Raw genomic sequence first — 25,943 nt, forward strand, 5'->3', positions numbered from 1 at the left:
GGTTTGTGTGATGTTTTCTGCTTGATCCTTCATCCTCAAATAAATTGGACCTAAGTGAGAAGCAGCTGAACTGTGTGCATGAAAGGCTGTGTGGACCCCTGTTCCTCCATCAGTGTACCCTTTAAGCTGAGTTAGCTTGAGCTAGCTCACAGATTTTTAGCCTTCAGCTCACACATTTTTGACTCAGGAAGGATGATCCCAGAGCACACTAATTTATGCAGTAGCTCACAACTTTAAGGCCAGTAGCTCACAAAGTAGAAGTTTTGCTCACAAGACTCTGCAGCTTAGAAGGAACATTGTCCTCCACTATGTGGAAATGAGCCTCAGTTGTGTGACTACATCATTATGCAAACTGAATACTTTGGTAGAGTTAATAGGGACCATCCTGACTGTGACCCATTGCCATGTCCAAACCAGATATGGTTGACTTGTTTTGGGGTTTCATTCAGAAACATGGCAAGAGCTAGTGTACAAAAACTTCCCTTCTAATCCTAGGTTAGGATTTCTTCCCCCTGAGAGCCTTTTTAATTCAAGAGAATGTAGAGTACTCTGCTCTGAACTCACAGGTGGAGTTAGGCAAAATCTTACCTGATCTTAGCTGAGCTTCATCCCATTGGCAACGTGGAAATAACTCTTGAAGGAAGGCTACTGTTAACCTGAACGAAGGATTAAAAATGCTTTGAACTCTTCCCTGCATTTCCAAGATTTTGTGAGTAGGTACATTTATGCCCCTTCTTCTCGCTTACTAATTGAGATACTTGCTACATGAGCCCCACAAATTTGAGTATGATCCTACAAAGACCATTTTGACTCCACTCTGCCTTCTTGATTGGCTGTGAAATTAGTACCCAAGCTGAGCAGGTCTAGAATTAGGGGTATCTTTCTTGGATAAGAATAGGGGTGTGTGTGTGTGTGTTACGCGAGTATGAATTTAGCATTCAGTTCCAGTGGGTTATGGTTTCAGTGGGGTACAAGGCCTGGGACATCTCTGCTAGATTAGACCCCCACAGTGCTTCCTTTCCCCCATGTTCTCGTAAATTGATTTTCTTTTTGCACTTGCAGCATTCTAAGATGGAGTCCAGGAAAGTGCCTTCCCTTCAGGGCACCTTTGAATGTGAGTTCTGTGGATTACGTGTCCCATACACCTACTATGGCCAGAAACCTCCGAATACCTACTCTGTTACGTAAGTTTATCTCATGGTTCTCTGGCCATTTGTTACCACTGATGGTGTTTTGCATGGCAATAGCTGCATCTCTGCCAGAGCAAGCAACACGACTGATGGATACATTCAGCAGGGCTTGGGTTTGCAGGCTCTGTTTCTTTGCTCTGACGGGAAGGCTGGGAGTGATTTACTGGGAGATGCAGCAGGGGTGGGTGGCTGGGTGCATGTGCATGTATACACATGTGCTCACTAACCTTTCCTCCTGCAACCTCTCCAGTTGATTTCCCTTCATTCTGCCGAGGAAAATCCCTCAGGGGAGTCCCAGGCCCCCATGGTCCCCATAGAATTGCCTTTCCTGCAATCTCTGTAGCAGAGCAGCATTTGGCTTCTCTCTGCTAGGCACCCAGGACACTAAAGAGCTCTCATTTGACTGGGGGGAGAAGAGGAGACAGGCAGCAGCAGCAGGGACTAGTAAATTGTGTTGGGAGGGGATGTCAAGAGCTCTGGTCAAGAGCTGCCTGTTTGAAACCCTGACTAGGCCTCTTGGCTGTAAAAATACTTTCTCACAGAGACAGTTGGTGAGTGACTTTCAAGCCAGTGAACCCAGTACCATCCTTTAGGCAGGGCTTCTTAATTGGCAAATTCTTTACAGCTGAAGAAACGGCCTTGGAGTTGGGATGTGGGATTTATTTATTATTTTCGGTTTATAGCCCGCCCTTTCTCAAACGGGCTCTGAGTGGGTAACAAAATTCTATCTGCAGGAGGTGGTTGCGTACCTCAGTCACAAGGGAAAGAGGTTACATCACCTATGGCAGGGGTGGCCAGCGGTAGCTCTCCATGGCCAATGGCTGGGGCTGATGGGAGTCGTAGGCAAAAAACATCTGGAGAGCTACCGTTGGCCACCCCTGACCTATGGGATAGTGATTGGCTCTAGGGCCCAGAGGCAGTCAGCCTCCTTTCTATAAGTTAGCCGGCCTTTTGTCTAAGTGCTGGCTGGGTACTCACTTAGTGGTCGGCCAAGCTCAGCTTTGGCTGGAGGAATCCATCTTGGTTGCTGCTTCTGTGGTCTGAGGCCCTGACTTGTCTCGGGGAAGCAGAGTTTCGACGCTGAACTTAGCTCACTCTGGCTTGGACTGTTGCGCCTTAAGTTTAGTTTTGCTGGAAATGCCTTGTTCATTATTTTTCTCCTTCACATGTCACATCTTTTAGAATATTCTTGCATACTAAAATATATATTTGTAACTTGGTCTCCTATGGCCTCAAAAGTGAAATCCGGAAGACTTGGATTGCTCGCCCACGGTTAATGGTTTTGTTTGGAAACACAGAACTGCCAGGGCTGCCCAATCTATTAGGTGTGGCCCTGGAGGTGGCAATTCGGGCCCTCCTCCCCCATCCTCACATCCTCAGCAAGGGAAATAGGTGAGCGTGGTGGTGCTGGAATGGCCTTGGGTTAGCCATAGCTATCGCAGCAGTTGTCCTTGAAAGGGCAGCTGCTGTGAGAGCCCTCTCAGCCCCACCCAGCTCAGAAGGTGTCTGTTGTGGGGGGAAGAAGATAAAGAAGACTGTAAGCCACTGAGACTCTTATTCAGAGAGAAGGGTGGGGTATAAATCTGCAGTCTAAACATGACTCCTGCACCTCAGAGCGCATGTGCTGCCTGGTCACCATTGCTCAGCCTCCCAGGGCTGTGCTTCTGGAAGCTGGAAGCACAGTCCCAGGAGGCTGAGCAACGGCAGCTGGGCAGTGTGCACGTTGCCACCATGGTGCTCACCCTCACCAGGGGCGAGGGTGTGGGGAAGAAGGGTGCAGGCAACAGGACAGGGGGCTGCAGGGCGGGGCCTCGCCTTGGGCACCAGACACCCTGAAGCTGACCCTGAGAACTGCAAGCCAGCCTTGCAGGGGTGACTTTCTGGAATAATTCCGTGAAAGGCTCAGACTTGTCCCTTCACTCTGTAGCTTGGGAATAGACTAGAAGGGACTGGTGGCAGCTGCTGTTTACGCCTAGAGAGGGGAATTAGTCTCTTTTGGGACTTTGGTAATTTGTTTTGTCCTGCCTTTGAAATAGGGCTTCTGTCTTGCAGGGTTTGGGGGAGTAGAACCCATGAGAGAGGAAGAGACAAAAAAAACCCTCAACCACCTGGCGTAATTTTAAAATGTGTTGCAATGCTTTTGAGAGCTTGGAAACAGAAAAGCAGGTTATAAATCTACTTTATTCACCCCAAAGGAAGATGGCTCTGAATGTAAAAACAATTCCTCCCTTTTATACATAAAAATTTATTACCGTACCTAGCTGCAATGGGTATGCAAATCTAAGACAGCCCTTTCATTTCTTGATGGAACCTGTGAAAACAAATCTAATCTTCCTTTCACATAAATCTAATATAAATAAATCCATTCTGGAGAAGTATCTGGGAGGGGAGGGGTGGGGGCCACTCCCTTGGACTGTGTGAGTCGTGCCTCCCCCTCTCCTGTCCCTCTGCAGCAGAAACCCAGGGGCCACCTTCCCAGCTCTCCATTTGCCACCGATTGTAATGCTCAGCCCCAGATACTTAAACGGGCTTGCTTTTCACGTAGGGCAAAAAGACCTGAGGCTGGTGAAAGAGGAAAGTTGTGCATGTCCACAAATGCCAAAGGGGGGATGTGGCGAGCATCCACGCAAGAGCCTGTTTCAGCATCAGGTCCTTGCTGAGCGATGCTTGGCAGCCAACTCAGGTTTGTTACCACGTAACCGGTGAAGCCACCGTGGCTGTGGAGGAGAGCCGAGAGGTTGGCTTCAGATGCAGGATGCAGAGTGATGGCGTTGCTTGCTGGATGCGTCTCGACCGAGGCGTAGAGAGATGGTTACGCACAGGGCTTTTTTGTAGCAGGAACTCGTTTGCATATTAGGCTGCACACCCCTGATGTATCCAATCCTCCTGGAGCTTGCACTAGGCCCTGGAAGAAGAGCCCTGTAAGCTTTTGAAGGATTGGCTACATCAGAGATGTGTGGCCTCACATGCAAAGGAGTTCCTGCTACAAAAAAGCCCTGTGTGTAACCATCTCTATGCCTCATATACAAAGGAGTTCCTGCGTCCCTGGTTACGCAGAGTGAAATGAAATGAGGGCAGTGAAACCCCACGACACTGAGCGACTTCATAGATGCGGAAGTGCGAGAGTTGTGCAGGCTGTCCTCACATCCCGTTGCAGGCATCTCCCTGTAGTGGAAATGCCTTTTGGGATGAAAACCTTTCTATCCAGAAGCTGCTTTGTATGTCCTGTCCTGTGGGATGAGTCCAGGGTTGCCAGCTCTAGGTTGGGAAATACCTGGAGATTTGGGGGGGTGGAGCCTGAGGGAGGGTGGGGTTTGGGGCGGAGAGGGACTTCAGCGGCCATTTTCTCCAAGTGAATTAATCTCTGTCTCCTGGAGATCAGCTGTAATCTCAGAAGATCTTAAGCCCCCACCACGGAGGTTAGCAATCCTAGGGATGACCCCAGGCCTCTTGCTTGTTCTGAAGCCATAGTCAGGGGCGAATTAACAATTAGGCCAAGAAAACACTGGCCTTTGGACCTCCGAGCCTTTAGGGGCCCCGGGCTGACTCCCCCCTTGGTTTCCCCCCTGCTTGCAGCCCTCCCAGCCTGCATGTGCAGCCAGCAACTGAGCCACTCTTTGCCTGACTTGCCTGGTGTAGCTGCTGCTGGCGTCATTGCCAAGTTTGCCTCTCTCTGCCTCCTCCCTGCAGCTTTGTCAAGGGGGCTTTTGAGAAGGTGCCTGCAGGCTGCAGCGGGGCTCCGACTCTGAGATAATTTGGCCCCCCGAAATTTTGACTGCCTAGGGCCTCCACAGGGTTTAATCCGGCACTGGCGATAGTAGACTGACTCCTCTGCCTGCAAAGACAGACAGATCTTTTGTGTGACTGAAAGCAAATCCCATTCAGGTCTCCTCAGAATCCCACTCAAGTCTGTCCAGTGGGGTTTAGGTCCCAGGAAAACATTTTGAGGATTACAAATACGGGATATGCGTGCAGGTGGCTTGCTGTGAAACCACTTTTCTCTCGAAGCACCTCTCTGTTTCTCACCTACTTGCGGAACCTGCTTATGCTTATTTGCACTGGGGGTCTGTTTCAGAGCCATTTAAATGCAGTGGCTTCCCTCAAAGAATGATGGGAATTGTAGTTTTGCAAGGGTCTTCTGGACAAGTCTGTGTTAGAATTCTGTTCTTTCTACCCTTTTTACAATACTTCAGTTCCTGGCAAATAAAAAGAGTGTTAAACCAATTTAAGTATGTACATGCACAGAAATGTATCCTGCAACTGAAGTGGAATTTACTGCCAGTGTTCCCTCTAAGCTGAGTTAGTGTGAGCTAGCTCACAGATTTTTAGCCTCCAGTTCACGCATTTTTGTCTTAGCTCAGGGAAAATGACCCCAGAGCACACTTTTTTATGCAGTAGCACACAACTTTAATGCCAGTAGCTCACACCTTTAATAGCAGTAGCTCACAAAGTAGAATTTTTGCTCACAAGACTCTGCAATTTAGAGGGAGCATTGTATCCTGCTAGAGTGTTTTGGATCCATTTTCCTGGGGTTCTTGATATCTGACAAGATTCCAAGATGGAGGTCATTTTCATTTCAAATCTTTGTGTTGAGCATAACAGAATCTCTGCACAGCAACCCATGAATGAAAGTTTCTTTGGGCCTGAGTTGAAGTCTCTGGTTTAGAACATAAGAGAAGTCATGTTGGCTCAGACCAATGGTCCATCCAGTCCAACACTCTGTGTCACACAGTGGCCAAAGCCCAGGTGCCATCAGGAGGTCCACCAGTGAGGCCACAACTCCAGAAGCCCTCCCACTGTTGTCCCCCAAGCACCAAGAATACAGAGCATCACTGCCCCAGACAGAGTGTTCCATCTGTACCTTGTAGCTAATAGCCACCAATGGACCTCCAGATGTTTATTTGTCCCCTCTTGAAGCTGTCTATACTTGTAGCCTCCACCACTTCCTGCAGCAGAATCTTTTTTGGTCTCCACCATCATTTAGCATCTGGAGTCTGCAAGAGGGGAGTGAAAAAGGGGAGCAGGTTCTTCTGGGGGTTTGTTTGGGATATGTGAGAACGGTCGTCAAAAAACATTGGACTATTTTGAAGAGGTCACAGCACTGTAGCAGAAAAAGGGAGAAAGGCTCATCTGGTCTTGAATTCTGTTGAAGTAGCTTAGCTTTTGAAGGCAGCGTCCCCCAGATCTTAGTGACTCATAGCATATTTGCTCCTCTCAACTTTTAACTTATGCAGCTTAATCCTAACTGTGCTTATTTGGAAGCACACCTCCATGGAGTTAAATCAGACTTACTTCCAAGCCTACGTGCATAAAATTCTTTTTATCATGTTTTTATCAGGAGTGCTTAGCCATCCCCCGCAGCAAAATTACCTGTTCCCAGCGGGATGCTGCTCAGAAGGAAATGCAGCTGCAGCAGTGAACCACAGAAGGTGGCTCTGCACTGTCAACATGGCAAGTATGCCCCAGAATCTAATGGGAGGATTGGGCAGCGAAGAAAGTTGATTCCTTTGAAACTCTGTGTCTTTGGAGTAGAGTTTTACAGATACCTGGACTGCCAAAAAGACAAATAAGTGGGTTCTATCAAGCCTGAACTCTTCCCTAGGAGCAAAAAAAGACTAAACTGGGGTTATTGTACTTTGGGGACATTATGAGAAGACAAGAATCATGGGAAAAGACGATAATGCTAGGAAAAAGTGGAGGCAGCAGGAAAAGAGGAAGCCCCAGCATGAGATGGATGACACAGAGTGTTGGACAGTCAAGGAAGCCACAGGGGCCCTCCGTTTGCGAGACCCGAGCAAGGCTATTAATGAGAGGACATTTTTTGTTGTTGTTGTTCAGTCACACAGTCAAGTCTGTTGTTCAGTCACACAGTCGACTCTTTGTGACCCCATGGACAAAGTCACGTCAGGCTCTCCTGTCTTCCATCATCCTCCGAAGTCTGCTCAGATTCGTGTTAGTTACATCAGTAACGCTGTCCAGCCATCTCATCTTTTGCCGCCCCCTTCTTCTTTTGCCTTCTGTCTTTCCCAGCATCAGGATCTTCTCCAGGGAGTTCTCCCTTCTCATTTGGTGGCCAAAGTATTTGAGCTTCAGCATCTTCCAGGGAACAGTCTGGGTTGATTTCCCTTAGGACTGACTGATTTGATCTTCTTGCAGTCCAAGGGACTCTCAAGATTCTTCTCTAGCACCACAGCTCGAAAGCATCTATTCTTCTGCGCTCGGCCTTCCTTATGGTCCGGTTCTCACAGCCATACATTACTACTGGGAATGCCATCACTTTGACTATACAGACTTTTGTTGGCAGCTTCAGCATACTGTTTATTAGGAGGTCATTAATTCATAGGGTCATCGTAAGTTGAAAGTGACTTGATGGCACTTCACACACATGTAAACACAGAAGAGCATTGGTGGCTTCTAAGATTGTGACAACCATGAAATGGACTAGTAGTGCAAGTCTGTGGCTGTATACATGTGCTTCCTGGCAGTCCCAGCACAAAGGGGGCTTCTCTGACCAAGTTCAGTGCTCTGTCCCTTGGGCCAGCCTGACTGCCTCTCAGTTTGGAAGGGAGAGCTGCAGAGACGGAGTTGCAGGCGGAGCGATCCAGGAAACTGTGCAGGGTTGTTTTGCCCTGGGGAGGGGAGGGGGTCTAAGCATATTTAAATCTTTATGGCCCCATCCCAAAGGAACATATAAATGGCAGCTCCTTTCTGCCCTACAGAGTGCACCCTGATGGCAAAGATATCCCTTAGAAGCCACCAGTTTGGTGTAGTGGTTAAGTGTTAAGCGGACTTTATCTGGGAGAACCGGGTTTGATTCCCCACTCCTCCACTTGCAGCTGCTGGAATGTCCTTGGGTCAGCCATAGCTATCTCAGGAGTTGTCCTTGAAAGGGCAGCTGCTGTGAGAGCTCTCTCAGCCCCACCCACCTCACAGTCACAGGGTGTCTGTTGTGAGGGGAGAAGATACAGGAGATTGTAAGCCACTCTGAGTCTCTGATTCAGAGAGAAGGGCGGGGTATAAATCTGCAGTCTTCTTCTTCTTCTCCCTGTGTGCAGCTCAGCAAGCTTCTCCTGGACCAGCAGGAAACTGAACAGAGGGCTCTTTAACTCTCTCCTTGCCTGTGGGAGCAGCAAGAGAGAGTTGCCAGGTTCTGCTGCAGTAGGTCAGCCCCCTTTTGCCTCTGTGTGTGTGTGGGAGGGGGGAGTGTTAAGGGGAAAAGGTCTCTTCCAAAGCCTCCGTTGTCATTCATGGGGAGCAGAGGGGAGACCAAGGAGCCCTTTGCCTTGGTCTTGAAGAACTGGCAGAAGAGGACATGGGACACCCTAACCTCTCCTGCGGCTGACATAGAGGGGGAAAGAGCTCTTTGTGCATGCTTTTCCTCTGGGGCCAGGTCACGGTTGTTGAGCTTGCAGCCCTAAATCCAGTCTCTGTTAAATGCTGGTTACTGATTTCAGCCACTGGTTCTGTTGTGGGCATGAATTTGCTTGGAAATGGAGCGCTGTGACCTGAATTCCAAGCCTGGCATGTTTCTTCCGCAGCCTCCTGGAGGACAGCTACGTCATGAGGGATCCGTTCTCCCCTGACAAGGACAAATTCCTTATCCTTGGATCGGAGTGCAGTTTGTGTGGCAAGCGCGTGTGCGTTGGCACAGTGAGTAACATGTGATGCTTGGTCATTTATATCTCTGAAGTGAGTTTGGTGCGTGGCGGATACAGAGAGTACCCCCCTCCCCCGCTTCCTGGGAAGCCCTGCTGCAACCCTCTTTTTGTTCTTGGCCACGGTGTAATCCCACAGAATGGCAGAAGATTAGCCAGATTTCCTTGTTAGTCTTTGTAAAAACGAAGCCCTTGGCTATCCAGTTTCTTCAGCCATTTTCTGAAGACTGCACAGAGTCATTTTTGTCCCCCTAGATCGTGTGTGATTTTTTTTGTCCAGCAGATGCCCCGTTGGTCAGTTCAGAATTGATCTTCCCTCCTGTTTGGTGTAGTGGTTTGGTGTAGTGGTTAAGTGTGTGGACTCTTATCTGGGAGAACTGGGCTTGATTCCCCACTCCTCCACTTGCAGCTGCTGGAGTGGCCTTGGGTTAGCCATAGCTCTCGTAGGAGTTGTCCTTGAAAGGGCAGCTGCTGTGAGAGCCCTCTCAGCCCCACCCACCTCACAGGGTGTCTGTTGTGGGGGGAGAAGATATAGGAGATTGTAAGCCGCTCTGAGTCTCTGATTCAAAGAGAAGGGCGGGGTATAAATCTGCAATTCTTCTTCTTCTTCTTAATTGTTGGAGTCTTTATGAATATGGTGGGACATCACATCAGCTTGAGAGGCGGGGCACGTGTGTGATGAATAATGTAAATAAATAAAAATACACACACGTGGGGCTCTCCGGTGTTCAGCAAGCTGCTCGGTTTTGGTCTGTTATATATAGAAGAGCTTTGAACTGAAAATTGCTAATCATAACGACAGTCTGACCTTGTAGCCCGAACCTTATGGAGCTCTGTATGACAGAAGCAAATGATCACACACACCCTCGGTTCCAGCCAATCTCCGAGCAAGGAATGCATCCATCTGTCTCTTGAGGACACCATGGAAAACTTCCCAGGAACTCTGGGTCTGGAGCGTATCATGTCTGCTGGAACAGAGCCCATAGTGCCTGAGAGCTCCCTTGTAGTAGGCTTTTATGTGCTAAGCCCGTTCAGGAGATGCGCCGTGTATAGGACACAGTGACAATTTCTCCGAACTATCTTGACCAAAAAATATAGGACATCTAGTAACTCTGTGGATGCTTGGACAGGGAATAGAAGTAGGCCCTGTTATTCAAATCCCTGTCAATTAACCTGAGCCCTAAAAGGCTTATCTTCACTGTTTGGTGTGGTGGTTAAGTGTGCGGACTCTTACGTGGGAGAACTGGGTTTGATTCCCCACTCCTCCACTTGCACCTGCTGGAATGGCCTTGGGTCAGCCATAGCTCTGGCAGAGGTTGTCCTTGAAAGGGCAGCTGCTGTGAGAGTCCTCTCGGCCCCAGCCACCTCACAGGGTGTCTGTTGTGGGGGTGGGGGAGATATAGGAGATTGTAGATTGCTCTGAGTCTCTGATTCAGAGAGAAGGGTGGGGTATAAATCTGCAGTCTTCTTCTAAGTTGAGATTACTTTTATAGCAGTTCGAGTTCCATGACACCACCACCCCTCCCCCCCCCCCAGTGATCCTGAGAAATGCAGCTTGGAGAAGCGCTATGAATTCCATGTCGGTGTTTGGCAACCCTGCACCTAAAGTTCCGTTCCTCAGAGAACGGGAGTGGCTGTGAAAACAGTTTGCGCTTGCAGGGCAGATGCACCCCAGGGCTGAAGCGGGATGGCTTCTCAGGACCTCTTCCGCTGAGCCACTGCTGTTTCTCCTGCCACCAGAGGAGAGCATGCAGGAGCTCAGCGCAAGGCTCATTTCAGTTCGAGCAGAGGGCAGCAAGGCAGGCGCCTGCAAGTCAGCGTCCCGATGAAAGCTCTTTCTTCCTTTGGAGAACTTGCCAGATGTTGCCCTACTTTGCTTCTGTTCTGAGGAAGGCTCGTGGGTCACTTGTTTGTGCGGTGTTACCACATACGCGCGAAGGCGCTGCGTCTTGCGTCACGACAGAGAGTCCCAGTTCGAAGAGGACTGGTTTCCCCAGCTTGCGTGTTTTCATCACATCCTGAGGGATTTTCTGGGCAAAGGGTGTGCCCATGAAGCACGATTTGTAACTCTTTGCTTTCCTCCTCCAGTCCCTCTGGAATGGTGTGGCCTCAGAGCCCTTTTAAGAGCAGATACGCAAAAGACCCTGCCACATCAGGGCTTGCAGGGCTTCAACAGTGGCCCAAGCCATGCCTCTGGGAAGGTCATGAGCAGTGCATCAACAGCAGCTAGGTGGTGGAGCACATTAGCATAACTCATTAGCATATAACTCATTAGCATATGCCACCTCCCCACCAGCCAAAAGCAACCTGATGTAAGAAAGGAGAGCCCCGGGCAAGTGAGGCCTGCTTGCCCTGCCTAGAGATCCAGCCAGCCCAAGCAGGCCTCGCTCGCCTGGGGCTTTCCTGGGCAGCCCCCCCAGTCAAAAGGTCAGCAAGCCACCTGCCACCCAAAATCACATAAGAAGTGGAGAAAAGGTGGTGCGGGCTTCTCCAGGGGTTAATGAGGGCTGCTGGGGGCGTGGCAAAGCTCCTGGTGGCTGGTTGGCTGCCTGTTCTCCTAATCCAGGGATTGTTGTGCAGCTGCACCTACTATTCAATGGATGAGGTAGGTGGGGAAGAAAAGGGGGAACCCTCAGGAAGGTTCAGGAGCTGTGCTTCTGTGAGCTCCTGCTGCATCCGAGGCCCGGTCTGAGATAAGCAGAGGCCAGGATCCTGTCCCTCAGGAGGGGATTCAGACTCAGCTGAGAACCTCCTTCCCAAGCAGCATCCTGTGTTGTATTCCATCGCCGTTAAGTGTATCAGGGGGCACTGAAATAAAAGCAATAAAATTGCCTTTGACTGACCACAAGAGTCCTCTTGGAAACTGCTTAGAAAGGAGACAACAGTCTAAAAGCAGAGCCCAGACAGTTGGTGTGGGTGTTAGTGAGGCAAATGCGAGGTTGCTCTTGTTTTCCATCTGTGTCAGAAACTTGGTTTTTAGAGCCGCAGGCAAGGCCAGAGCAGGCCATCAAAGACACTGCCAGGGCCTGTACGTGATGGCGGACAAGGCTAAAGGTGGGGCTGGGGCTGTGGGGTGCAGATCATTCCCCCCCCCATGAGCCCACAAATCTGCAGCATGAAAGGGGAGGAAATCTTGCAACCAGCATTCCACACTTAGGGTTGGCTCCATCAGTGAAATGGGGCTTTCTCACCTCTCCCCTCCCCCTGCTGCCCACTGATCTCCACGCCTTGCGGTTCCTGGGGGGGTTGGGGACCTTCATGACACGAGGGGTTTGCAGCAGGAAAGGGGAAATGGGATAAATTGCCGATTTAGTCTGGATCTGACCTATCAGTTCTACTGGTGAAGAGCCCCTGTGGCCCCACATCTCAATTTTTTTTGGAAGAGGGACAGTCAAAACATCGTACTCCTCTCCCTCCCCCCCCCACCTGTTGTTGGGGCACCAGATAGAAGATGCTGGGCCCTTTTGAAAAAGCTATGAGGTCAGAATGTGCCTCTGATTGCTCAGATCAGTTATACATGTTCAGCGGAAGTTAGCTGTGATTGACTCACACTGAAAATAATGGGATTTACATTCATTCTAAGTAGCTGGTTCCCAGGACTTTTTTTTTTTAAGCAGGAACGCAGTTCCGGCTGGCTTGGTGCCAGGGGGTGTGTCCTAATATGCAAATTAGTGCATGATAGGCTTTTCCCAACAAAAAAAGTCCTGTGTGAAACATCAAGGAGTGTGGCCTAACATGCAAATGAGTTCCTGCTGGGCTTTTTCTACTAAAAAAGCCGTTGGTTCCTCTCGTTTTCTCTGGGATGTACAGTGCAATGCTGTGCAGAATCACTCCAGTAACTCTGGAGGGATCAGTGGGTTCTGCACGCATTGTTTTCAGCAGCCTAAGACTGGGATAATCTTGCATAGGTCTGCACTGTTAATTGGAAGAGGCCGTGCAGCACTAAAGAGTGGATGTGTTGTCTGGCTCTGTTTACCCAGAAGGAAGCCTGGGCTTGTTGTTCAGGTGGGCCATTCAGAAAAAGAAGGGGGTCATCTTACATCTACCTACAACTTGCAAGAACATCCAGTAATAAATATTTTGTGTATAACACTGGGCGGGGGATTGTTTTACACGCAGAGTTGTCTCCCTTTAGGGTAAAGATAGGTGTTTTCTGAGTGTGTCTTATGCAGTCCCTTTTATGTTCTTCTCTTCAGGACTGCAGTCTTTTCTATGCAAAACGATTCTGCCTCCCATGTATCAACTCACACTTAGAGGAGTTTCCTTTGGAAATAAGGCAAGATCTGGAGAGAAGAACTCATTCCAAATCTCAGTCTTCACGGAAAGGAGATTCCAGGGACCCAAAGAAAAAACAGAATGGTTTGGAGCTCGAAAGAAAGCCTGGCAGGAGGGAAGCCAAGAAGCAGAAGGACTGAAACGGAACACCAGCGCAATATGTCCCCGTCGCAGGATTCCTTTGATTACAGTCAAAATTGGCACCTGGGTTTGCGGCTGGACGTCTCATGTGGCTGATGGCGCCACTGTGGTGCCGGTGCCCAATGTGCCCTTCTGGTTGTGCCCGTTCAAGTCCAAGCACCAGCTGCTGTAGCTGTGGAACATTTCTGCAGAGAGGTCTTGGGTGGTCCTGTGTGCACCATAGAGCAAGTTGTAGGCTTTCCTCATGTGTTTTGCCCATCCTTTTTGCAGTCAAGGCTTTGTAATGGAAGTTCCGATTCCCAGGAGACTGAATTCCGTTCCCAAAACAGGCCCTTTTCCTGCACTTGCAGCATTCTGGCAAACGCTCCCCCACCCCCACCCAAGGAATGGACTTGAGCTTGCCAAGGATTGGGAAGTACGTTTCTTTGCAGATGTTTGTTGTTGTATAACATACTGGTTTTTTGTATGTTTGTTTCAATTATTGATGAATTGCTGTCGCTCAGCCTTATTATAAGGTAGCAAATCATTAACACATCCAGAGTTGTTGGAGGCGTCTTGAGACAGCTGTTGAAGAGTTTTATTTACACGCTGCTGCATTTTTACACCCACAGCCCATTCGCAGGATGGCATGCAGGCCCTCCACCCCACTTTATTCACAGCAAGACTATCAAGTAGGTTAGGCTGAAAGAGAGGAGTGAATTAGCCCACTCATTCCTCTCTGAGCTCTGTGACAAAGCAGGGATTTCATCCCAAGTCTTCCACATTACCAATTTTCCCAGAAGTCTGGCACCAGCTGTTATGCTGTTGAGCTTATCCACTGCAGTTACGTTTGGTGAAATAAAAAATGTAAATTAAAAAATAAAAAAAAATTGCAGGGTCCCTTTCTTTTTGAGCATTAGTAGCCATTAGTCAGAGGAACTTGGACTGCACCGGCTTTCTCTTGAGCCAAAAGCAGATTCTCATTATCTGTGTGCTGTAAATGGCTCTCAAGCGCGTACCTCCCTCTTATAGTGTTGGCATGCCCACTGCCTGTTTCGTCCTGGTTGTATTGCCAGATGCTAAGAAGAGCACCAGACTCAGCTGGCAGCTTCTCCTTTGAATGCCATTGTGGTCCCAGGGGTTAGCAGGGTGGGTGTGAGAAGTACTTTACCCAGGGCCCCATTCTGGGCCAGCTCAAGCAGTCTCTTGCTGGGCATCTAGTGGAACTGCAAGCATCTCCAATAGGTCAGAATCAGCCGGTGGTTCTCTTTAGCACAGCTGCCTTTAAAAATGTTCTAAAACATTTACTGGGTTTTGATTTCAAACCATGGGCTAGCCCTGGGGTTCTAAAACACAACCCGAAGAGGAGAGGAAAAAAAGAATTTGCTTTACTTTACAATGACTGTTAACTGTTTTGTTGTTTTTTATAATTAGCATTTATTGTACTAAGAATGTGTTTCCAATACAAGCCTATTGTCCAACCAGCCAGTTGACCAAATCTTTTATTTCTTTTGTTTGGCCCTGTCAAATAACCATCCGCATAGCTCATGGATCATGGGTAGAGGTCATGTGAGTTCCTACAGGGCCCATCTGAAAAGCATAAAAGACAAGTACGCAATTAATAGAATCATAGAGTTGGAAGGAACCTCCAGGGTCATCTAGTCCAACCCCCTGCACAATGCAGGAAACTCACAAATACCTCCTTTTAAATTCACAGGATCTTCATTGCTGTCAGATGGCCATCTAGTCTCTGTCTAAAAACCTCCAAGGAAGGAGAGCCCATCACCTCCTGAGGAAGCCTGTTCCACTGAGGAACCGCTCTAACGGTCAGGAAGTTCCTCCTAATGTTGAGACGGAAACTCTTTTATTTCAACCCATTGGTTCTGGTCCTACTTTCTGGGGCCACAGAAAACAATTCTGCACCATCCTCTTTATGACAGCCCTTCAACTCCTTGAAGATGGTGATCATATCGCCTCTCAGCCGTCTCCTCTCCAGGCTAAACATCCCCAGCTCTTTCAACCTTTCTTCATCTGTGGCTCTCTCCCACACAGAATTGGAACTCTGCTTTGGGATCAGTTCTCAGGTAGAAATAGGGCCTTCTCTCAGTGTTGGCATCATATAAGGAATCTCCTCTTTGGGAAGATCCTATTAGGCTTTCATGTCTAACTAAACATTCTCACTGGCCAGGCTGGCTTTTTAAAATAAACTTTTGCTGTTTAAATTTTGAATGATTGCTGACCATATGTGCTCCTCTGCATACATTCCAGCTTCTTAGGTTTTGCACTGAGTGCTCAAAATAACATTACAGGTAGATACAAGATTGGCATCTACCAAGAACAAGACTTTTGCAATGGTCGCCCCACTTGTCTTGGAGCAGAATTTGGATCATCTACACACACACATTTATAAAAAGATAGAATCATAGTTGGAAGGGGCCTCCAGGGTCATCTAGTCCAACCCCCTGCACAATGTAGGAAACTCACAAATACCCCCCCCTAAATTCACAGGATCTTCATTGCTGTAAGATGGCCATCTAGACATACACAGTTCTGCTTCTAGCAGTATTTTATCCAGTCTCCCTCCAGAGATCTCAAGGCAATGTATGCAATTCTCCCTTCCCCTTTTAAGTTAGACTGAGAGCTGAGCTCTGTGGCAATTTGGACTGGATTTTCACAGTTCCTAGCCTGATGCTCCAGCCCGTACATCACAACATATCAACAGCAGATTGCTTGTGGGGAGGGGAAAACATGCATCTTCCACTCCTTACCTGTGGAATTTTAATAGACTTGTAATAAAATGCAAATTATGCACCTGATGAGTTAGCAACATCGTTCAGGCTAGTTCGAAGCAGCAAAGTTGGGCTCTGCAAAACGTCAGCTTTCAGGATGTGTTCTTACAGCACTGAAGACCTTGGTTGGCTACAGCCAGATCTTAACGAGGTTCCCTTAAGGAGATTATGGTTCAGCATGGGTTGGGGGAATAATTAGTGATGTTAATCCTAAACAAGCAGACATTGCAAATGAGGCCATGGGGGAAGGGGAATTCACAAATTTAGGTTAATAATGCAAAATGAGATCATATAATCAAGCTTTGGGTTTTAATTTTCTAAAACTGTAGATGTAGTGAGTCCTCTGAAATTAGACTGAAATTCACTGTTATCTGCAGCCCATTCATTTCCCTGGAGCTTCTGTGCAAAGGTTTCAAGAGGGACCAGGCCTTGTCTTTTTAGTTTAGTGGCAGATGAACAAGTACCACACGTATTGTATCAATGTGGACCATAAGTCCAAGTCAGTCACAAAGTTAAGCCCTGTGTGAACAGCTGTAATTAAGCAGTGTGATGGGGTGAGTGGGGAGACTAAGGGGCTTTTTTTTAATAGCAGCTGAAACCAGCTTGAACAAATTCAAGCCAACTCTGCTGTAAACTCAAATGTTTGAGATCATACTGAGCGTAAAGCATCATTTTGCCAGTAGGATTCTACCTCTAGGAATATTGAGCAGTGAATCTATGCGTACTCTGGGCTAGTCAAAAGTCCTGAGCTCAGATACTAACTACATGGTAAAGTTAGTTAACTGAAAGCTTTAATAGTGGGCTGTTTGGTGGTGGAAAGTGTCATCGAGTCACAATTGACTTAGGGTGACCCCTGGTGGGGTTTTCAATGCAAGAGATGCTGAGAGGTGGTTTGCTGTTGCCTGCCTCTGCGCCAGGAACCTGGAATTCCTTGGAAGACTCCCATCCAAGTATGAATCAGGGCTGATGCTGCTTAGCTTCTGAGATCAGGCCAGCCTGGGCTATCCAGGCTGGGGCTAGGTGGCACTTATTGAGCCAAACTAATTTTATGTTGCTAAATGTGGCCATCAGAGGGTAGCAAACTGGTATATGCATATTTTGAAAAACCTTCTTATGTGAAACAGTCATCAATGATTTCCCATTGTATTAAAAAAAAAAGTATACTGTTGAGTGCCAGCCAACTCATAGTGATCGCATGAAGTCCCACCTCAAGGAGTGTTCAATGCAAGAGATAAGCAGATGTGGTTTGGCACTGCCAGTTGAGAGCCCGTTTGGCTCTCACTGAGAGACAGTTTGGTGTAGTGGTTAAGTGCACGGACTCTTATCTGGGAGAACCGGGTTTGATTCCCCACTCCTCCACTTGCACCTGCTGGAATGGCCTTGGGTCAGCCATAGCTCTGGCAGAGGTTGTCCTTGAAAGGGCAGCTGCTGTGAGAGCCCTCTCCAGCCCCACCCACCTCACAGGGTGTCTGTTGTGGGAGGAGAAGATATGGGAGATTGTAAGCTGCTCTGAGACTCTGATTCAAAGAGAAAGGTGGGGTATAAATCTGCAATTCTTCTTCCCATTTTATTACACGAGACAAATTGTATGTAGCTGCACTCTTCATTAAAAAACACATAATCAGTTTTTAAAAATATTTTATTTGAACACATTAAGGCAAAAATCACATTGTGAAATTACCGCTCTTTACATACATTCATCAGGCTTACAGATGAATCTGAAGTGCACAGAGGTTCTAACAAGATCCCAGAGTCATTAAACACATCTTATTATTCAATCCCTTATTTGAGCAGGAAAATCAATGCGAAATTCAAAAGTTAGAAAAATACACTGTCAGTTAATGGCCATTAGAACATGGATAGATCAGATTATTTTGTTAAAAATGTCCTCGCCAGTTTTATTTTTTTTAACAAATGCAAAGGAAGAGAGCTCAACTTTTACACCCTTCTTGAAATTGTTTACCTGAGCAGTTTCACCCTTGGGTCTGAACACAACTAAGCACACTTACTGTTTTAATAAATGTAACCTGAGTTAATGCTTCTTCTGTGCAGAAGACAAAGGTTTCTCTAACACAATCAAGGGAACCTACAATGAACTTATAAGTGCTTCAAATTTTCAGAACAGATTATTCGATTTTCACTCCATATAAGCTTGACCACAGAGATTTTACCTGAAGAATAGCCCCCTCATTCTTATTCACCAAACGTATGGACATGCAGCTTCAGGAAGTTCCCCACAACTGAGTTCAAAAACAGACATCTGAAGTGTCTAAGGGATGCCTTCCACATTAACTCCATTTTAACTAGTTTTTAATTGTTAGTTTTATCATTGTTCTCTGTTAACATTTGCATTTCATGTACTTTTAGTCTATGATCATAACAACTGCCATCACATAACCAATCCCTGCATGTGATCCAGGCCAGGCAGCGTGGTTAGCAAAGCCCCCTTTTCAATGCTCTCCCAAGTGACTCCACGGATGAACCAACCGGATGAAACTAGAACTTGTTTCTTGAACTAGCATCTGATGAAGGTGTTGACTCTCAAGGCCTCATACCCCGAAAATCTTGTTGGTTTCTAAGGTGCTCCTGGACTCGAATCTTAACGGTTCTACTGCAGACCAAAATGGCTACCCTCCGAAACTATCTTCCTGAACTAGTGGGAGTAAAGTTCCTCAAAAGAAGATGATGATATTGGATTTATATCCCGCCCTTCACTCCGAAGAGTCTCAGCGGCTCACAATCTCCTTTCCCTTCCCCCCCCCCACAACAGACACCCTGTGAGGTAGATGAAGATATTGGATTTATATCCTGCCCTCCACTCCGAAGAGTCTCAGAGCGGCTCACAATCTCCTTGACCTTCCTCCCCCACAACAGACACCCTGTGAGGTGGGTGGGGCTGAGAGGGCTCTCACAGCAGCTGCCCTTTCAAGGACAACCTCTGCCAGAGCTATGGCTGACCCAAGGCCATGCTAGCAGGTGCAAGTGGAGGAGTGGGGAATCAAACCCGGTTCTCCCAGATAAGAGTCCGCACACTTAACCACTACACCAAACTGGCTCTCCAAAGATAAGAGTCCACACACTTAACCACTACACCAAACTCGCTTTACACCAAACAAAGCTGCCTTGCCACAGAATACTGGGAGCCAGATGAACAAAACACAAGGTGTGTGTATAATTTGTAACCAAACTTGTAAACTAGTAACCAGTCTTTTTGAATTAATCATATGATAAATCTTTACTCCGGCTTTAGTGTGTGTTTAGTTCTTGTTTAAAATAATTTTAATTTTCAAATATATAAAGCGTAGCAATTCCACATGCTAGAGGAGAATTAAGAATGAACATACGGTAGCTACTTTTCAGATAAGGCTATTACCAGTGGAGCGACTTTCTCTGGAGTTTATATTAGTCACTGCATTGTTTGGCTGCTGATATATGCACAGGAGAGCAGCTCGTTTGGCTACCGATACATGTTTTCCTATGGAATAGCTTTAGTCACTGACTTAGACTTTGAATTTGTTGTATTTTTCTTAGTTTGTGGGTTTTGTTCATCTGTGGCTTTCTATACACTGTGGTCCCTTATAATCTTCTTGACGGAATACTAGGAAGCAGGAGGGCTGGTAAATTGGACGGGATTCCACTTCCTTCAAAATGAAAGACATGGTAACCCTGCAAGTGGTACAAGGGGAGCCCAAAGACTCTCATTTCTCATTAAACATTCCCCCCCCCAAAAAAACAACCCCCCCCCCAAGGTTCATTCTAATCAGATTTTGGATCCCTGCTTAAGGACCTGCTATATAATTAAAGAGCACACCATAAATTTTTCAGATAAATGTTTCTACCTTATCTAAATTCTTTCTGCCTCTAGAGAATTAAGGTTTTGGTGACATTCAGATGAATCATACCACATTTTGCAGCCTTTAAGTCAGCAAGGACTTCCAAACCGTGCTAGGAAGGTCTCTCTTAAGATTGCACCATGGGGCTGTCATGACTATACTGAGCTCACATGGGAACTTTTAACTATGAGTCCACAGGACTAAAACGACTAGTAAATCCTTAGGCTAAATCCCTCAATCGGTCTGTGAAAACAGGTGTGCACACATATGGGGCAGATGTGAGATGTCTCCCTAAGTCTTGGTCTGCTCCATTCCCAACTGTGATTCAACAAACCTCATAGGAAACACAAGACTATGGAGGGTCACAACTGATTCAGAAGCGAAGCAGCAGAAAGCGGTTACATTACAGTTCAATACATCTGACCTTTACAGGTTCAGTTTTATTGCTGCCACAGATTAGAAGATGGATCACCTGGACCGTGGGTTTCAGCAGGCCTCCTCAAAGAAGCAGAAGCTTTAAAGAATTTCAGGGGTGGAGCTGCAAAGCGATATCCCCGCAGGACATTATAGAACAACCTGAACAACTCAGAAAACCAGTAGCTGCAGTGGAGCATGGAAGGGAGCTGGTGGAAGAAGTTTCTATTTGCCTAAAGTCAAAGAGTGTAACGGTCCAGGCAACATGGAAATGAAACTATCAGTAAGCAGAGGCATTTGAAGATCAGAGGACATCCGGACATCAGGAAAGGAAAGTGCAGGAAAATAAGCTTACAAACTGTCACCAGTTTCTAACCCACTCTAGCGATAAACATGAGGTCTAACCGCACATTGCAATCATCTGCCAGTAAAAGTAGTAGTGTGTAATGCCCATCACTTCAGCATGCTACCAAATAAACTCTCACATCATAGATGTTTAAATTATCATCTGCCACTTTTCGATGTGAAGCCTGTTTCCATAGCTTCACACCCCAACCCCTGGATGGCTGGAGCTCTTCTCATTTCTGTGGTCAGCAAAATGACTCTACAGAAGCTCCACTGTTTAAAGTTGTTAAAGGGCATGACCCACCCAGAACTGATGCTTTGCAACCCACCCTGCCCCTTCGTTTTAATGGCGGTGCTGATGGAACCCCACAAATGCAGCTGTGAATCCAGCAGATGAAGAGCCTAAATGTACATCCACTGTGATGAAAGGCAACAGGCAGGTCAGATGACTTCTACTGAGCTAGAAACAAAACATTCTCGATTCTGTAAAGTTCCTAACAACTGTAAACAATGTCATTATGGTACCCTTTACTACTCAGAGTACCTGCAGTGCACATTAATGGAAAATGTAACTCAAAAGTTGTGATTCCCAACCCATAGATCAGGACCTTCACATCTGTCACAGAGCACTACCTGCTCCCACGGAACTGCCTTTTTTGCTGTTTTCTGGAAGACCTGCTCCTAGTGCACATAGGGGGCCTGGAGGGGGCACACCGCCTGCCTCTTTCGACACACCTACAAGGATCACGGTGAGGCCACACAATGGTGGAAATAATTCCCCTTTGGCACAGGCAGGTTGTGAGAATCTGACCCTTCCTTAGCTTGGACGTCATGTGGCATCCAGTCACATGCTTTGTGCCGCAACCTCATGGTCAAACTTGCCCCCACCCAGGTTTGGAAGGGCTAAATACTGCTTGAAAGCCAATATCGATCAAACACTTCTGATTCCCCCCCCCCCCCAAATACTTTTCACACATATGCAGGCACTCATAGTGCTGACAATATTTGAATACATAATTTATCATAGTTGTGAATAATCCCAAATCAACAAATCATTTCAAATTGTTGCTATAGATATTTTTCCATATATTTATTAGTGCTGACATTTTATAAAATGCAAAAAATGGATAAAATACCCTGTTACACTTGATTCAACAGTAGCGGTATGTTGTCAGTTTTATCTTTTAGCCATCTCATAAGAGAAACAAGAACGGTGAATGCAATGGCATCCGGAGAGAGGGAGGTGCAGCGCATGAGAATATCAAGAAACGAAATCCGAGAGAAGTCTTTGCAAACAAAGACATAGGACTGTACAGGCAAACGTGGACTTTGTTCCAGTTATTCTCATCAAACTTCAGTGGGTCAGCGGCAGACAGAGACTCAGTTTTTTTGGGGAGGCAGAACTTACCCCCTCCAACAGATAAAGTACTGAGGTTACGCAGTTTTTGCCTTGACTGCTGAATATAAAAAGTTTTAGTAAGGAAATGGTAGGTGTTATGATTGCTCCCCCCCAAGCAGGCCTGTATCTCAAATGCAAACATCAGCCGGAAGCAGAATTGTAATTGCTCAGGTTACTTGCAAGGTATTTGAAGAAAATCAACAGAAGTGGTCTGTTAAGGTAGCTGCCTGCTACACAGACTTTGAGCTGCGGAAAGTACAGAGACCCCATCTGTCCCCAGTGGATGGCGATCTCTTAAGAAAGCCTTTGGGGGAGGAAGGCAGCCCAGGTATTTGTTAACTCCTCCCCTCCCCCCAGTGCTAGTGGTGAAGACTTCGCCCATAATAGTCTTATGGCTATAATAATCCTATGCCCCTCCCCCTTGATCACAAGATCTAACTAATCTGAGAGACGCTGAAAAATGCTGCTTTGGCTTGGAGTACCAGACTATATGCTTCATAAATCTGAGCAAAGCTGAATTCCCTCCGTCCCAACTTACGCTCCCTATTGATGGGGAGTAATGCAGTAGCAGCTGAGAGGAAAAAAAGTTCTTCCAGTTTCACTCTTCATCTTTACTTCTTCCTGCTGGTGTATCCTGGGAATTGTAGTTTCCAAAATAAATGACATTAACCAGCTACATTCCCAGAACATATGAAGCACCCTGTCTGCACCCCCGTATATATTCTTGGCACTGCACTTCCGTGAACGCACCAGAGAAAACGAAGCAGAAGAATAAAGGAAGATGCACGTAAGCTGGGAGTGGGAGTCTGCCCATAGCTTAGGGCTACAAACCTCTGGGTAGGGCCTGGAAAGCTCCTGAAACTACAGCCGATCTCCAGATGACAGAGATCAGTTCCCCTGAAGAAAATGGCTGCCTTTGAGGGTGGACTCTATGGCAGGATAGCCTACTGAGGTCCCTCTCTTTCCCAAACCCCACCTTCCCCAAGCTCTACCCCCAACATCTCCAGGAATTTCCTCCCCCTGATTTGGCAACTCAACCATAACTACAGCCTGAATTTGCTGGTTCCCTGCCAGACGCCCCTGCAAAACAAGGGGCCCTCCCTTTGTCTCATCTCATTCACAATATGGAGCTGGGTGCAATAATTAGCTGCTCGGGGTTATGAAATGCAGAATCTCAAGAGTCAGAGGCCAAACAGGAGGCTACAGTGCAACATTCAACAGCTATTTGATTCCTTGCACTAAACCAATCCAGTAAAAACCAGAGCTAAACCCAATTCCTGGTGCTACATTATCTTTTGTGCTTTCGGATACTTCCAACTGTTTATTTAGGTTTTCTTCCTGACCTTGTAAATCTGCAAAAACGTGCTAGAAGCCTCAGCAGGGCAGCCTCTAATGTAGCTGCTGCTTCAGCTCAGTCTGAGCCAAAAATACCGACAGAGCTACCTTTCAGTACTATACAATAATGCCATATTAGGCTTCAATAAGAAGCTGCATGGGCCCATGAATCCAAAACGGGCATACTGAAAGAAACACATTCTCTAACAAGAGACTAACACTTTGGTAGAACGAAAGCATCTGGTTGGCTTTCAAATCCTCTGCTTCCTATTTTCCTCTCTGCTGTTGCCAAAAAGAAATCTGCCCCCCCAAAATGAAGCTTAGTGCAAATTCTCTGTAGATATGAATGTAGGTATGAATGGGGAAGTGAATGCAGGTGGAGGATTCCAGTTTACACCACAGGTACCCTACATCAGGAAAAGTAGTGTGCAAAATGGCCATCCATGTTTGGGGAAGTTCAGTTTTATTACATGTCTTAGTTACTACCAGGGCTAATGTCGGTGACATTTTGGGCTATTCCAAGTTACAAGGAATTTAAACTCATACTGGAAGATTTTCCTATTAAAATAAGTAAAATTATCACAAGAATCTCAGTCTGAAGCCATTAATATTGGGATACAGATGTGCAAAACTGTTTTCTAAGCAAAAAAAAAATTATTTCGTCCTTTTACATGACAAAAATCAGTGCAAGAACCTCTCTGTGGTTCGTTAGGGTTTGCCATGCTGACCCTTTCACAAAAGGTGTACATTTATTTGAAGAATCTAATTTACAGGATCCTATTTCTATAATCTGTAGAGGTAGCAGATTTTATTTTTGGAAAACGCAACTTAAAAACAAAACTTTTGATCAATATTGATGCTTGCGTTATTGCCCCAATCCTATGTCTTTGAAATAATAGTGCAAACAGCTTTCCAGTGCATCTAGTAAAAAACCATTAACTTACTGCTGAAGTTTCTACAAGTTCTCAGAGTTCTTTCTGCATTTGCGCTTCACAGGATGCAGCTAAGAAGGGCAAGACAGATACACGAGATTGACGAACAAACAAAAAATCAGCGGGCACTCTGCAGGTTGCCTTCTAGGTTAATCTGGACTACAAAACAAGGGAACTGCAGAGAAGGGCACACAAGACAGCAAAGCACTAGAAGAACACCTGGTCAATTAGAAGCCAACAGAACATAGAAATCTTTAAAAAAGAAATGTGGTATGAAATAGCTGGGGGGGGGGGGGGAGACACAGCTTCTCCATTTGGTCTGCAAGTCCAGAGATCAATTCTACAGGGGAAAATGTCTTCCAAGGAAGCTTCTCAAGAAAGCATCCTGAGTCAACAGTCTTCAGGCAGAGGTTTCAGTTTGTCTTAATCACATTCCATCAATGGCAAGGGAGCTTTTGACCTACCAAATCCTTTTTGGGGCTCCAGAGAAACCAGGGTTATTTTTTGGTATGTAGAGGTTATTTTCTAAATCAATCAATCAATCAATCAATCAAGAAGGCACATTGATTTATAAGGGGAGAGAGAAAAACTATCTTGCAACCCCCCTTTCATTAACAAATGCCCCCCCTCCCACCAATACACACACCTTATTGAAAGACAATGGAAAATCAAACCTTCCTGGTTATCACCAACTGAAAGATTCTGTTCTCCTCCCACCCCCCACCCCCAAAATCAATATTGATTAACAATGTGAAATGTGATTCTGTAAACTGCATCACAACGTACATTAAAAAACCTTTCACAATTCGCTTCAGAACTGTTGTGCACACAGCTGCACAAGACAGGCTGCCTTAAAGATCAAGAGCTTCCCAAACGAAGATTTTAGTGTATGCATTCTGCTAATTAACAACCCCTGGAACAGTTCCATTGGAAAGAACAATTTGTCTTATCTTTTAAAAAAAAATACTCTGGTGTGTAACAGTAGTGCACACTAAAAACACACACACACATATACACACACAATCAAAATGTAGGCACTTCAAATATTACAGCATATTACTCTAGGGGTCTCTTAAGAATGCATGATGTAGCCTTTAGAGGAAAAAACCAACCAGTTTGAGTGGACACAGTACACGAGTTTGGCATGAGAAGATCCACTGGCAAGCCTACATTTTACAGGTCAGTTTCATACCCACTTAAATGCCACATCTTCTCCAAAGCATCTTGGGAGTCGTAGTACAGTAAGGGAGCAATTCATAGGCACTCTGACATAATTAGGTCCTAGGGTTTCCCAGAGGGACACTTTACAGATAAAGATAGCATAGATATGTGTTATGTGGCAGCATGAGCAGCGCTGAAGAGCTTAACAAAATAGAATCTATGAACACCAGGGTCAAGTGTCAACTGCATAGGTTTCAGACAGAGATGGGAGCCAAGATCCAAAAAGCTGCTCTAGACACACCTACAGAGTCTGGGCCAACCTGTGGTACATCTGACTTCCTAAAGTGCCCTCCTCCCCCTATCATGCCAGATCCACTTTCAAGCAAGTTTTAAATGCAGTTTGCCATGCAGCATGGGATACTGCTGCTATACAAACAAAAACCCAGTGCCCTCTTGGGCATCCCTTGATTAGAACTGCTAGCCCTCTTACAGTAG

The 25,943-nt window shown here is 46.4% G+C and overlaps 1 protein-coding gene across 2 annotated transcripts; it reads left to right on the forward strand.

Moving 5' to 3' along the window:
* Window positions 1–1,052: 1,052 nt before the first annotated feature.
* Window positions 1,053–15,469, forward strand: CDPF1 (cysteine rich DPF motif domain containing 1). 2 transcript variants are annotated; one of them, XR_009556189.1, is made up of 4 exons: window positions 1,053–1,184; window positions 8,729–8,840; window positions 13,042–13,676; window positions 14,958–15,469. XR_009556189.1 is itself a non-coding variant. In XM_060254025.1 (3 exons), exons 1-3 carry the CDS (start codon window positions 1,072–1,074, stop codon window positions 13,258–13,260), a joined length of 444 nt encoding a protein of 147 aa, XP_060110008.1. In that variant the 5' UTR covers window positions 1,053–1,071; the 3' UTR covers window positions 13,261–14,724. The 2 variants fall into 2 exon arrangements, 1 of the variants encoding a protein (XP_060110008.1); XM_060254025.1 differs by lacking the exon at window positions 14,958–15,469 and having other exon boundaries at window positions 13,042–14,724.
* The last annotated feature ends 10,474 nt before the right edge of the window (window positions 15,470–25,943 follow it).

This window comes from Heteronotia binoei, chromosome 14 (genome assembly GCF_032191835.1).
Source record: "Heteronotia binoei isolate CCM8104 ecotype False Entrance Well chromosome 14, APGP_CSIRO_Hbin_v1, whole genome shotgun sequence".
Taxonomy (NCBI): Eukaryota; Metazoa; Chordata; class Lepidosauria; order Squamata; family Gekkonidae; genus Heteronotia; species Heteronotia binoei.

Bases quoted from the DNA above. Each gene is read 5' to 3' on its own strand.
- CDPF1 (XM_060254025.1), top strand. From the start codon at position 1,072: ATGGAGTCCAGGAAAGTGCCTTCCCTTCAGGGCACCTTTGAATGTGAG. The intron at 1,185-8,728 runs GTAAGTTTATCT...TTTCTTCCGCAG, and splicing joins CCGAATACCTACTCTGTTAC to CCTCCTGGAGGACAGCTACG. The intron at 8,841-13,041 runs GTGAGTAACATG...TCTTCTCTTCAG, and splicing joins AGCGCGTGTGCGTTGGCACA to GACTGCAGTCTTTTCTATGC.